This window comes from Labeo rohita, chromosome 3, assembly GCF_022985175.1.
Source record: "Labeo rohita strain BAU-BD-2019 chromosome 3, IGBB_LRoh.1.0, whole genome shotgun sequence".
NCBI classification, from domain to species: Eukaryota; Metazoa; Chordata; class Actinopteri; order Cypriniformes; family Cyprinidae; genus Labeo; species Labeo rohita.
The window spans coordinates 13851472-13864369 of record NC_066871.1 but is presented as its reverse complement, the minus strand read 5'-3'; the positions used below and the strand labels follow the sequence as shown (position 1 = coordinate 13864369).

The 12898-nt window shown below is 35.0% G+C and overlaps 1 protein-coding gene across 2 annotated transcripts in view; it reads left to right on the top strand.

Moving 5' to 3' along the window:
• The first annotated feature begins 686 nt into the window (after window positions 1–686).
• abcc1 (ATP-binding cassette, sub-family C (CFTR/MRP), member 1) overlaps window positions 687–12898 on the top strand; it is a 25381-nt gene continuing 13169 nt past the window's right edge. For both annotated transcript variants that reach the window (XM_051101892.1, XM_051101898.1), the window contains exons 1-16: window positions 687–828; window positions 2847–3023; window positions 3133–3258; window positions 3462–3599; window positions 5034–5159; window positions 5551–5612; window positions 5821–5952; window positions 6437–6664; window positions 7079–7256; window positions 8338–8499; window positions 8598–8690; window positions 8778–8981; window positions 9095–9241; window positions 9677–9764; window positions 10018–10087; window positions 11779–11905. In XM_051101892.1, the coding sequence (XP_050957849.1) occupies window positions 781–828; window positions 2847–3023; window positions 3133–3258; window positions 3462–3599; window positions 5034–5159; window positions 5551–5612; window positions 5821–5952; window positions 6437–6664; window positions 7079–7256; window positions 8338–8499; window positions 8598–8690; window positions 8778–8981; window positions 9095–9241; window positions 9677–9764; window positions 10018–10087; window positions 11779–11905 (2106 nt within the window). In that variant the 5' untranslated portion in view covers window positions 687–780. The remainder of the gene's footprint in view (window positions 829–2846; window positions 3024–3132; window positions 3259–3461; window positions 3600–5033; window positions 5160–5550; window positions 5613–5820; window positions 5953–6436; window positions 6665–7078; window positions 7257–8337; window positions 8500–8597; window positions 8691–8777; window positions 8982–9094; window positions 9242–9676; window positions 9765–10017; window positions 10088–11778; window positions 11906–12898) is intronic.

Here is a 12898-nt window from a genome sequence, read left to right as displayed (position 1 = left end):
AGTGTGTGTGTTTTTCCTACAAGGGTTTTTTGTTTAAATGTTTTAATTTTTTTAATATTTGAAGAAACTATGTAAAGATGTGGCATGCAGTTGCTTCAAACTATGAAAAAAATAGCTTTCCTTCAAAGCTATTCAAAACATCATTCAGTGTAAATTGTGGTAATCATAATTAATAATCGCAATTACAATTTCAAGCAAATAATCGACAGTTATGATTTTTGTCATAATCGTGAGATTGACCCAGCCAATAACCCAACAACTGGGTAACACCAAAACTACGCCCCACCCCACAAAAAACCCCCAAAAATCACCCAGCATTTTAAGAAAGTAATGAAAGTAGGCCTACAAGTAGCTAAAAATAAACACTAGTAGCAAAAAAATATCTGCAAGTACGTTCTAAGTCAGGGGTGCTCAGTTCTGCTCCTGGAGATCGACCTTCCTGCGGAGTTCAGCTCCAACCCTGATCGAACACAACTGAACCAACTAATTATGATCTGAAGGAGCACTTGATAATTACAGACAGGTGTGTTTGCTCAGGGTTGGAACTCCAGGAGCAGGATTGAGCACCCCTGTTCTAAGTAAAAACTGTTGAAACGGCTTGCCATATTGTTACGTGTGTGACCCCAGTTACGTCAGTTGTTAAATTGATGAAGTAACAGCGCCCCCTATACTTCAGTTCATGCATACAGGTCTCCAACATTATAACACACAGAGAGCAGTGGTTATGAAACGGAGGCAGTGTAAACCCAGTACCCTATAACAAGATCCTTCCTGTGGCGAATGGGTATTGACAGTTTCTGCAGTTTGGACGGTTCTGATCCATTTTGGGTGAGTAAATAAACAGTTCTATCGTCGTCAACTCTATCTTCCCGACTATATTTTGTTTTCAACAGATTGCCAAGGCTCGCCGGGTTGTGTTTCTCAGCGTGGAGGACTTGGCTGTGTTTAAAAACACAGACAACAGCCTACCTAGACAGCATTTTAGGGCGTCGTAGGCGCGTTAGGACATTCGTTTTGAGGGTCAGAGCATTTTCAGCCATTAACTGAGTTTTGGGTTTGAATACGCCTGAAACGCCGAATATTGCTGCCTAGGTAGACAACTTCGTAGGTTTTGAGATGCAGCCACTGTTGCTAAGCTAACCGGTTAGCCACACAGCAAACTACCATATATGCATATAACTCTTTGTGGACTTTGGTTATGTAGTGTTGATATTTCTCTATGACAGCCTAATCGCCACATGTAAGAGTAATTTATAACGTGAACACCTGCTCAATGTGTGTCTTTATCACAGTATGAAGCTGAAGAGTTGATTTGTTAGTGCTTTGACTTGGTTTAGGTTAGCTAATTCTTCTAATGCTAGGCAGTTTCCTTTTAACTTGAGAACGTATGTAATTATTTGTCATATTCGCAAAGAATTAAGATTTGTTTGTTTGTGTTCCGGTTGTGCAAGGTCTGACAGGTCAGTGGATTATCAGTATTAGCTGCTGCCTGACAGGTTTAGTCAATTTGTCCTTCAGGATCAGAGGGCCAAAACACTTAATTATGAATCACACTGACAGATGACTGCATGCCAAGAAAGCATGTTACTTTTCTTGAAATGCTCTCAGCTTTTATGTTTACAGTTTCAGTCCTTTGTCTAATGATATAATGCAATGAAAGAGAACCAGTTCTGTAAAGTTATTAAGTGTTTTAAGTCATAGGGAGAATAAAAAAAATTCTTTTAGTAATTGTAATAATAATAATAATATATATATATATATATATTAAAAAAAGAAAATTAAATTAGTAAATAATATAGAATTTTAATCTTTTGTTATAGTAATTTTTAATGAAATATTTAAATGCTTCTTGTTGTTTTGCCTGTTAAACTACTGCCAATTTTAAGGGTAAATATTTTTAACTTTCATTAAAATATTATGAAGTGTAGCTTTTTGTTTTGCATATCGTTTTCTCATTGTATTAATTTGGTAATCTTTTTTTTTTTTTTTTTTTTTTTTTTTTTTTTGTATTACAGTAATTTAATTTAAAAGTACAAAAATACTGCCATAGCAAATCATTAAAATAGATGTAATATATTATCATTTGCTTTTATCATATATGTATATAATACTATAATAATAATAATAATAATAATAATAATAACAATAATAATAATGTTTTATATATAATTTTTTTCCCATGTTTTTCCTCATTGTAGTAATGAGAAAAGTCTTAATGGTCAAAAAAAACAAAAACAAAAAACCCCCCTTATTTTCTTTTAGCAAAACATAACTTCCTCATGGTGAATTCGGGGTGAAATGTGATGTTCTTGACAAAGATTCACAACAGTGCCATTACAAATCAAAAGAAAAAAAGCTGTTCAAGTGCATTTAGTTCAATAGCTCAAATGTCAAGAAAATCACATTTCATGTCTTGAGAATTTAGCAGAGTAGCCTTTTGTTTATTGATCTGTTTTTCCCTTTTATTTATTGATCTATTATTCCTCATCAGAGACAGGATTATGGGAAGACATGCTCCCTACAGAGAACAAGATTAGATTTTCTTTGTTAGAAAAGGTTCAGATCATTTTTTATGCATGGTTTGCATGTAACTAGTTAAAGGACACTTGTTTTTTTCCTAGAAGCTCTGCTCTCCTGCACAGAAAAGATCCTTGACTTTGGTTCTCTACAAGATTCACTCAAGAGTGTTTGTTCCTTGCACACATCATTAGGTCTTTGTGTGCTTTACCGGGCGGCCTAGAGCTCTGTCTCTACTCCAGTTGTTACTCTGTTCCTAAGTTTCATCCAAAGAATCTCCAAAGACGCAGAATAAATTTAAACACCCTTTTGTCCTCTCATGTTTTCAGGATTGGAACCGGACATGGCAAACGCACAATCCAGACCTGACACCATGTTTCCAGAACACAGTGCTGGTTTGGATACCCTGCCTCTACCTCTGGCTGTTTGCACCGTTCTATGTCCTATACCTCAAAAGAAATAACCGTGGATACATATGCATGACCCACCTTAACAGAGCCAAAACAGTGAGTGTATTTACAAACAGTATGTAGCAGTGTGCTTTAGTAGTTTGTTTTCTGATAACTCTGGCAAGGGCAACAACTATTTCAAGGTCATGTGACTCTCCTCCAACAGGTTCTTGGGTTTACCCTATGGCTTATCTGCTGGGCAGATGTTTTCTACTCTTTCTGGGAAAGAAGCCATGGTGCTACAGTAGCCCCAGTCTACCTAGTCAGCCCCACATTGCTTGGCGTTACAATGGTGAGATCTGTTCTTTCGCACTGATTTCATATTCAAATAACATGAAAGTGTTCCTTTTCTTGCTTCATGGAAAGGGAAACAAGTCAGGCAAATTCTACCTGATAACATATTACTGTTTATAGTTTCAAATATTGTCTAGTCATGGTCTTTTCTTAGCCTGATGTTTACAAAATTGAAGTGTTCTGTAATTGGATGCGTTTTAGTTGCTGGCTACGTTTTTGGTCCAGTATGAGCGGATGAAGGGGGTCCAGTCCTCAGGGGTGATGCTCAATTTTTGGCTGATCACCATAGTGTGCGCTACAGTCACCTTTCGCTCCAAGATCCTGTATGCATTGGATGAGGTAAATATGACTTTTGCTTTAAAAATGATGTTTTTGCTTTTGACAGTTTCAAAAGTTTTGAAACGATTTAACAATGTTTTTTCAAAGAAGTCTCTTCTGCTCACCAAGCCTGCATTTATTTGATCCAAAATATAGCAAAAGAAGTAATATTGTGAAATATTTTTACTATTTAAAATAATTGCTTTCTGTTTGAATATATTTTGAAATATATTTTATTCCTGTGATCAAAGCTAAATTTTCAGCATCATTACTCTTTAGTCTCATTAGTCTTCAGTGTCATATGGTCCTTCAGAAATCATTCTAATATGCTGATTTGCTGTTCAAGAAACTATTATTATTATTAATACTTAAAATAGTTGAGTACACTTTTGTTCAGGATTCTTTGAGTAGAAAGCTCCAAAGATCAGCATTTATCTGAAATAAAAAGCTTTTGTAACATTATACACTATACCATTCAGAATCTTGGAGTCAGTATTATTATTTTTGGTGGGGCATTTATCTATTTCTGATAAATGCTGTTCTTCTATACTTTCTATTCATCAAAGAAACCTGAAAAAAACTCTTCTCCACTGTTTTCCACAATAATAATAATAATAATAATAATAATAATAATAATAATAACAATAAATGATTTTAAGCAGCAAATCAGAATACTAAAATTATTTCTGAAGGATCATGTGACTGGAGTAATGATGGTAAAAATTCAGCTTTGAAATCACAGGAATAAATTACATTTTAAAATATATTCAAATAGAAAACAGTTATTTTAAATGGTAAAAAAATTGACTTTTTGCTGTATTTTGGATCAAATAAATGCAGGCTTAGTGTATACATATACAGTGTAATTTAGATGTCTTCTTGAGTCACATTCGATTCACATTTATTTAGTTTTTTGTAGTCTTAATTTCAAAAAATCCAATCCACATTTATATGTGCAGATTTTAAGTAGTTTTTCATCATGTTGAATGTGTTGTGTATGTAATGTCTGAATAGGCCCATTTTTGTTCACTGCTTCCTCATAGTGAACTCTGCAATGTTGACTATGTAGAGAATTGTGTATGTGTGCATGAATGAATTAGCAGTTTTGGATATAGGAAATGCGCGAATGTGTGAAATGTCTCAGTCTCGCGTGATCTCTCATGTGCCGTGTGGTTCTGCTGCGCCACCGCTGAGGCCATGTTTCCTGTTTATCCCAGCACTGACAGCTACTCTTTGGTTTCTGTAGAAAAAGTTTTCTTTTTTTATTAGGTTGACTGTTACATAGCAACCAATAAGTAAATATTAGGATATTAATCAAATTGAATAAACAGATCATGTTTCATCAATTCCGAAAGGACAGTCAGTTCTAAAGTACAGATAAAAAAACAAAAACAAATCAGGTTTGTTTGAAATGTGAGCAAACCCTCTAAAGTGTCGTTTGGTCTTTCCTTTCAGCCTGCCAGTGTGAATGTGTTCAGATATACCACCTTCTACATATATTACACCATGCTGCTCATCTCCCTGATCCTGGCCTGCATGTCCGATCAACCTCCGCTATTTTCACAGGCTGTCAAAGACTCTGTAAGTGACCTTTACTTAATAAAGGTAAAGTTTTTCTTTATTATCCGCCATATTCTTCAATGCAGAAGTAAACCTATGGGTGAGACTTCTGTTTTTTGTTAGCCACTATAGGGAAATAATGAGAAGAATAACAATGTGCAGTATGGTAAAACAGTTTGCACTACAAACCAGTGTGTTCATAGTTAAGATAATACATTAAAATAATATGGTAAGACACACCAATTGGTAATATTGAGCAGCAAAATGAGCTGTTTTGTACAGATAAAAATAGCGGATGAGACCAGAAGCCAGACCCATAAAATTTATAAATGGCTGCGCCCATTTTTATGGGAGAAATAAGGTGGATATGGATGTTGAATTGATGGCCAGTGCCGTGAATGTTTTTGTACAGAATCCATGTCCAGAGTTGGGAGCTTCATTCCTGTCCAAAATCACTTTCTGGTGGATCACAGGGTGAGCAAAATCAATGATGGCATTTCTAACACGCATTTTTATAGAATTTAGATGTATCTAGAAACCGTATTCTGGCTCATGTCATTTTTTTGATCCCATTTAGGAAAAAAAGTTTTTTTGAAAGGAGCCCTCATTTTCTAATGCATAAGCTTGTATTTAGACTGGATGTAGTTTATTCTTAATGTTTGTCCCTTTCTTTTGCTCATAGATTGATGGTGATGGGTTATAAAAGGCCTCTGGAAGAGAAAGATCTGTGGTCGCTTAACACAGAGGATAAGTCTCAAAAAGTGGTGCCACAGCTGGTGCGCCGCTGGGACCAAGAATGCAACAAGGTCAAAAGGTCAGAAGCGAGAAGTCACTTTTTTTTCTTCAAAGGGATAGTTCACCCAAAAATGAAAATTCTGTCATGAATTACTCGCCCTCATCTCATTTCAAATCCATTTTTCAAAGAATGAAACAGAAGAAAAGAAATTGTTCAATAGAAATTTTTCACAGAAAGTATTATTGTAGCATCATAAAATTACAGATAAACCACTGATGTCACATGGACTATTTTATTGATGTCTTTACTACCTTCTGGGCCTTGAAAGTTTCAGTTACGTTGCTGTCTGTGCAGGGTCAGAAAGCTGTCAAATTTTATCAAAAATATCTTCATTCGTTTTCTAAAGATAAACGAAGGTCTTACAGTTTTGGAAGAACAAGAGGGTAATTAATGACAATTTTCATTTTTGGGTAAACTAGTCCTTTAAATAAACAAGTTTATGGATTTGCTACAAAAAATGACTAATCCACTAGTTGGGTTATGCTTTTTTTTTTTTTGTTAGGCCAGTTGATAAGACACTCTACTCCCCCAAAAAAGCAGCAAGGGATGAAAAAAAGGATGGACAACCAATAGAAGAGTCAGAGATCTTGCTTGCGAAAACCCTTCAGAAAACCGGCGAGCCGTCTCTCTTCTGCGCTCTCTGTCGAACCTTTGGACCATATTTTCTCATCAGTTCTCTGTATAAGATTATTCATGACATCCTGATGTTTGTTGGGCCGGAGATTCTCAGGTATGAATATCCAACATCAGAATCAACTGGGATTATTCCCATCTGTGCTGAGTTCAAAAGCAGTAGTACTCTGCAGGGGAAAGTGCAAACATTCCCCCTGCGTTTTCACAGTCATGTGGTTAGAAATGACTTGAACTCTGTGGGAAGGCCACTCTGTCAAAACAACAGCTGTGACTCTTAAAAGAGCTCCAGCAAAGAGTTAGTTTTGGCATGCTGATAAGTTGTGCCATCAAATTGTGCGCTGGACCATATTCAAATCTTCTCTAATCCTTTGAAAATAACGCCTGAAGTCTTAGCAGTGAGCCTTTAACCAGTTTGCCCGCTTTTCTCGCACTTGAAACTAGAGGAACTACATTCTACTGTTGATTGACACATTAATTTATACTCATGTGAGTTCGGTGTTTTGTATTTTAGGCTACTGATCCAGTTTGTGAATGATTCAAGTGCCCCCTACTGGCATGGCTACTTCTACACCACCTTGTTGTTTGTTTGTACCTGTGTGCAAACCCTCATTCTGCAGAAATATTTCCATGTTTGCTTTGTGACCGGCATGAGGTTACGTACAGCCATCGTTGGTGCAGTGTACAGGAAAGTAAGTGGACACTTGAATGATAAAATGTCTGTAACATGGTGTAATATGGTGTTAATACGCGCATCTGGAAATTATTTGTTACTTTTTCATATTTAGAGCTCTTAGAGATTCAGGAATATGCAAAAAAATCCATTTGTGCAATGTGAATATGCCATACTTCAAAGGGTTAGTTCACCCAAATATGAAAACGCTGTCATTAATTACTCACCCTCATGTCGTTTCAAACCCATAAGACCTTTGATTGTCTTCGGAACACGAATTAAGATATTTTTATGAAATCTGACTGCTTTCTGACCGGGTTTTATGTCAGAACGCCGGCTCCTGCGTCAGCAGCACCACACGCATGCATCGTGGTACTTTTGTGAATGTGTGTTGAAGACTGAAGTGGAAGAGAAGAAATCGTTGAATTAAGTTTTTTTTTTTTTTTTTTTTTTTTTTTTTTCTTTTCTATATATTTGCATGCAAGTTTTCTTGTAGCTTCATAAAATGAAGGTTGATGTCACATGGACTATTTTATCGATATCCTAACTACCTTTCTGGGCCTTGAATGTGGTATACCGTTGCTGTCTATGCAGGGTCAGAAAGCTCTTCATCAAAAATATCTTAGTTTGTGTTCAGAAGATGAACGAAGGTTTTACGGGTTTGAAACGAAATGAGGGTAAGCAGTTAATGACAGAATTTTCATTTTGGGGTGAAATATAACTTTAATGCTTTAATTTTATTAAAATATTTTTTTAAACAAAAATGACTTTTAAAGTGCATATAGAGTCCCCTTCAAAAGGTTGGGGCTGTTTGTGAATTTATTCATTTATTTCATTAAACAATTTGAAACTTTTCTAATATACTGTAATATATTGTAAAATGTTTTTTTTTTTTTTTTTTTTCCTATAATGGCAAAACTGTATGATATAAATGTCTCTTTTAAACAATTTAATGCATTTTTCTGAATAAAATAATGAATTTCTTTTTTAGAAAAAAAAGAAAATAATAAAAAACATAACTCAATTTTTAAAAGTAGTGTAGGTTTATAATCTTATAATATGAAATATTATAATATCATATTTTCCTTAATTTTGTGAAGGCCTTGGTCATTACCAATGCTGCCCGGCGAACATCCACTGTTGGAGAGATTGTGAATCTGATGTCTGTAGATGCTCAGCGTTTCATGGATCTCATCACCTATATCAACATGATTTGGTCAGCACCTTTGCAGGTTATCCTGGCCCTTTACTTCCTGTGGCAGGTATGTGCCTACACAAAGATGTCTTGACTTGTATGCTCATTTCATGACACATCACTAATATCTGTTTTTATTTAATTTTTTCACTCTTTTGTTATCAGAATCTGGGTCCTTCTGTGCTTGCTGGTGTTGCTGTGATGGTGCTGATGGTTCCTATAAATGCAGTCATTGCCATGAAAACTAAAACCTACCAGGTTTTGAACCTCTTTTCCTGCTCAGCAGGTTTATTTACCTCTATTTTGTTAATTAGATCTTTGTTAATCTGATGCGCTCACCCACAGGTTGCCCAAATGAAAAGCAAGGACAATAGGATCAAGCTTATGAATGAGGTGCTGAACGGCATCAAAGTGCTTAAACTCTACGCATGGGAACTGGCGTTTAAAGACAAAGTGTCTGCCATCCGCGAGAGTGAATTGCGTGTACTTAAGAAAACAGCTTACCTTGGTGCTGTGTCCACCTTTACTTGGGTCTGTGCACCATTTTTGGTAAGTGGTAGCTTTAAGTTGAAGTTCTGCATGGCCTTTTTTTATGATTACGTGCACTGTGTTTTTGATGCTCCCTCATGGGTTGCTCTTATCATCCTGTCTCTTTCATGAAGGTTGCCCTCTCCACTTTCGCAGTATACGTGTTAGTGGATGAACATAATATTCTGGATGCACAGAAAGCCTTTGTTTCTCTGGCGTTGTTCAACATCCTGCGCTTCCCTCTTAATATGTTGCCCATGGTCATCAGCAGCATGGTGCAGGTATTATTCTCTTTCTCTCTCTCGTTTTTTTTTTTTTTTTTAAAAAAGAGTTGAATTTGAACCTAGTAATACCTTAGAATATGGTTTAAATTGTCACATCTCAAATGTGTCCCTGGACGACAAAACCAGTCTTAAGTAGCACGGGTATATTTGTAGCAAGAGTCAAAAATACATTGTATGGGTCATAATTTTTGGCATAGAAGAAAAATCTATTTGCATATAAAGTAAAGATCATGTTCCATGGAGATGTTTTGTAAATTTCCTACCGTAAATATATCAAAGCTTAATTTTTGATTAGTGCTATGCATTGCTAAGAACTTCATTCAGACAACTTTAAAGGCGATTTTTCTCAATATTTTATTTTTTTGTAATCCAGAAACTTGTCATCTGATTTAATTTTTTTTTATTTTCTATGAAATGCATTCCTTCCTTTAGGCCAGTGTGTCTATGAAGCGTCTGCGTGTGTTTCTGTCCCATGAGGAGTTGGATGAAGACAATGTGGAGCGGCCAGCCATCAGTGCATGTGAGTCCAGTGATTCACAAGCAGTCCGAATCTGCAATTAAACAAATGTGCCATGTCCTGTGGCGTGTATTTTTTAGTACGCTGTGCGTGTTTGGCTCACAAAGCACTGCAGTCCTGAAACAGTTTCCACAGACGGACATAAAACAGCATTGTATAAGAGAGTAGCAGCTGTTCAGTAGATCTGTGGGTTTAAAGATCTTGTGTGTTTTGATGTTCCCTTGAGAGGCTTCATTGTTGTTTCCTGCTCATTTAGCTCCTGACACCATTAGGATTGTGGACGGAGCTTTCAGCTGGTCTAAAGACGATTCCCCTACTTTGAAGAGGTAACACCATTTTCTCTGTGTGTTAAAGAGATATGTGATACAATGAATAGCATCTTGTTCAGTGTTATAGAGTACTATGGATGGGAATTGTATGGAATTTCACTATTTTAACTATTTTATTACTTTTTAAGAAGCACCACTCTCCATCAATAATTAGTAAAAACTAAACAAATACAATACTTGTTCATAACATTTTAATGTTTATTCCTTTTGTTTGAAGTTTGTTACAGTAAAACTATTTTCGGAATGTGTATCTGTCCATTCAAAGTTGCGAATTTAACGTATGTGCAAAATTGGAATATCGCATTAAACATTTGCAAATAAAGTAACTTTCTATCCAATGAGTCAAAAAGAGCAAAATCGCCACTTCATGATAAACTGGCACTAAATATTACTAAGAAATGTGGGAGAGGCCACTGAATATAATGATTTTCATATATGAAAAATTATTTGCGCCTAAAAATAAATTAAATGCGGTCATTGCTTTCGGAGGCGGATGTCTGTTGTTTGGGTACGCAATTGTGTAAGACAGTTTTGAAAGGCAATTATACAGAAATACTTTGACAACAGACTTTGGCTCAGGCATTGCAGAGCAAGCAAAACAACATTTCAGATGCTTTGCAATGAGATCGGTCCGTTGGTTAGTCAAATTATCCTGTCCCATTGCGCAAAGTTGCATGTCTTTCTTGATGTGCTTGGAGGAATTTATTCAGCCTTTTTTTTTTTTTTTTTTTTTTTTTTTTTTTTTTTTTTTTTTACACAGGTCAAAAACTTTCTCAAGCAAGCTTAAAAACAGTTTTGTGAATTTAAGGAATTTTAAAATTTTAAATTTGGTATTTTTTTTTATTTTTAAATTTGGCATTTCCATCACTTATTTCTGAAGCAGTACTTCAAAATGCACGTAAAAACAGGTTGATGGAAAGTCTTTTTTTTTTTTTTTTTTTTTTTTTTAATAGGACTATACTGGTCATGCAATGTTTTTGCATGCAAAAGCAACAATGCGGAAGTCTATTTATTAGGCAATACATGGCACTGTTTACAGTATTTTAGTGCTGCTTCTGCCCACTGTAGAAAACATTTAAGAACCGTTAATGTAATAGAACGTCATGAACATCATTTGATTTTTGTACTTAATATGCATTATCAATTCCCAGCCCTATGTACTCTACACAAATGTTGCTGTTATATTCAAGGCATCAAAATGACTTTTGGCATTTACATGAATGTTGCGGTTACATAGAGCAGAACCAGTGAAACAGGCTACTGAGGACATTACAGGCAAGTACATGTGCATGAACCCCGATACAGGAGAGCATCAATCGCCAGAGGAAATGTAATCTGGCGAATCTCCAATGATATTAATGAGAGGGATAATGAAATTTGGGTTGCTGAATTGCATTCAATCTTAATTTCTGCCTCATTTACTGCAAATCATGCATTTAAAAGTATAATTTGACTTGCATTATTGTTCACTGAAATTTTGATTGTTAATATCAGCACACTCCACAGGATTTGCCCATAATCTTCAATCAACAACAAAGTGAATGAAGAAATCCATATCAATGAATGAATGAATTAACTCATTTATACCTTTATGACACAATGCCGCCTATGTCTGCATGTTGCTTCAGCTGTTTGTTGTTCTTTGTGTCTGTTCTTTTCTCAGCGTGTTTCTCTCTCTCTCTCTTCAGGATTAATGTGCGCATCCCTGAGGGGGCGCTTGTTGCTGTGGTAGGGCATGTGGGTTCAGGGAAATCCTCTCTACTTTCAGCTTTGCTGGGAGAGATGCATAAGCAAGAAGGATCTGTCTCGATCAAGGTACAGGCACAAGATAATGTGTTTGTGCTGCATGTTGTATTTCTTATAGCAAGGTAGCCTGAAATGGGTTTTGTGTGAAAACAGTGGCTCTTTGAAATAAGTGCTCTGTTTAATAAACTACATGACCAGTCAAAAGTTTGTGAACAGTAAGATTTTTAATGCTTTTTTTTAAAGAAGTCTCTTCTGCTCACCAAGCCTGTGTTTATTTGATGCAAAGTACAGAAAAAAACTGTACAATTTTGGAATATTTATACAATTTAAAATAACTGCTGTCTTTTTGAAAATATTTTAAAATAATTTATTCCTGTCATTTCAAAGCTGAATTTTCAGCATCATTACTCCAGTCACATGATCCTTCAGAAATCATTATAATTTTCAGATTTTCTGCTCAAAAAAACATTTATTATAATTATTATGTTAAAACAGCTAAGTAGAATTTTTGAGGTTTCTGTCTTTATCATCACTTTTGATCAGTTTAAAGCATCAATGCTAAATAAAGTAGTATTTCTATAAAATAAAAAAGCTTTTTATTTCAGATAAACAATCTTAGGATCATTCTATTTAATCCTGAAAAACTGGTTTAAATATTGTTAATAATAAAAATAATAAAATGTTTTTAGAGCAGCAAATCAGCATATTAGAATGATTTCTGAAGGATCATGTGACACTGAAGACTGGAGTAATGATGCTGCAAATGTAGCTTTGATTACAGGAAAAAATTTAATTTTAAAATGTATATATTCAAATAGAAAGCCGTTATTTTAAATAGTAAAAAAATCACATTATTGCTTTTGCTGTATTTTAGATCAAATAAATGCAGGCTTTGTAAGCAGAAGAGAATTATTTAAGAAACATTAAAATCTGTATTAAATAAAATTCACTATATATTACATATATTAATATTTTATATTTCATAGCTTATTTATATTACGTAACTTCACGTTAGCAGCATAACAATGTAATAAAAAATGTAATTAAAGATTGAATTTCATA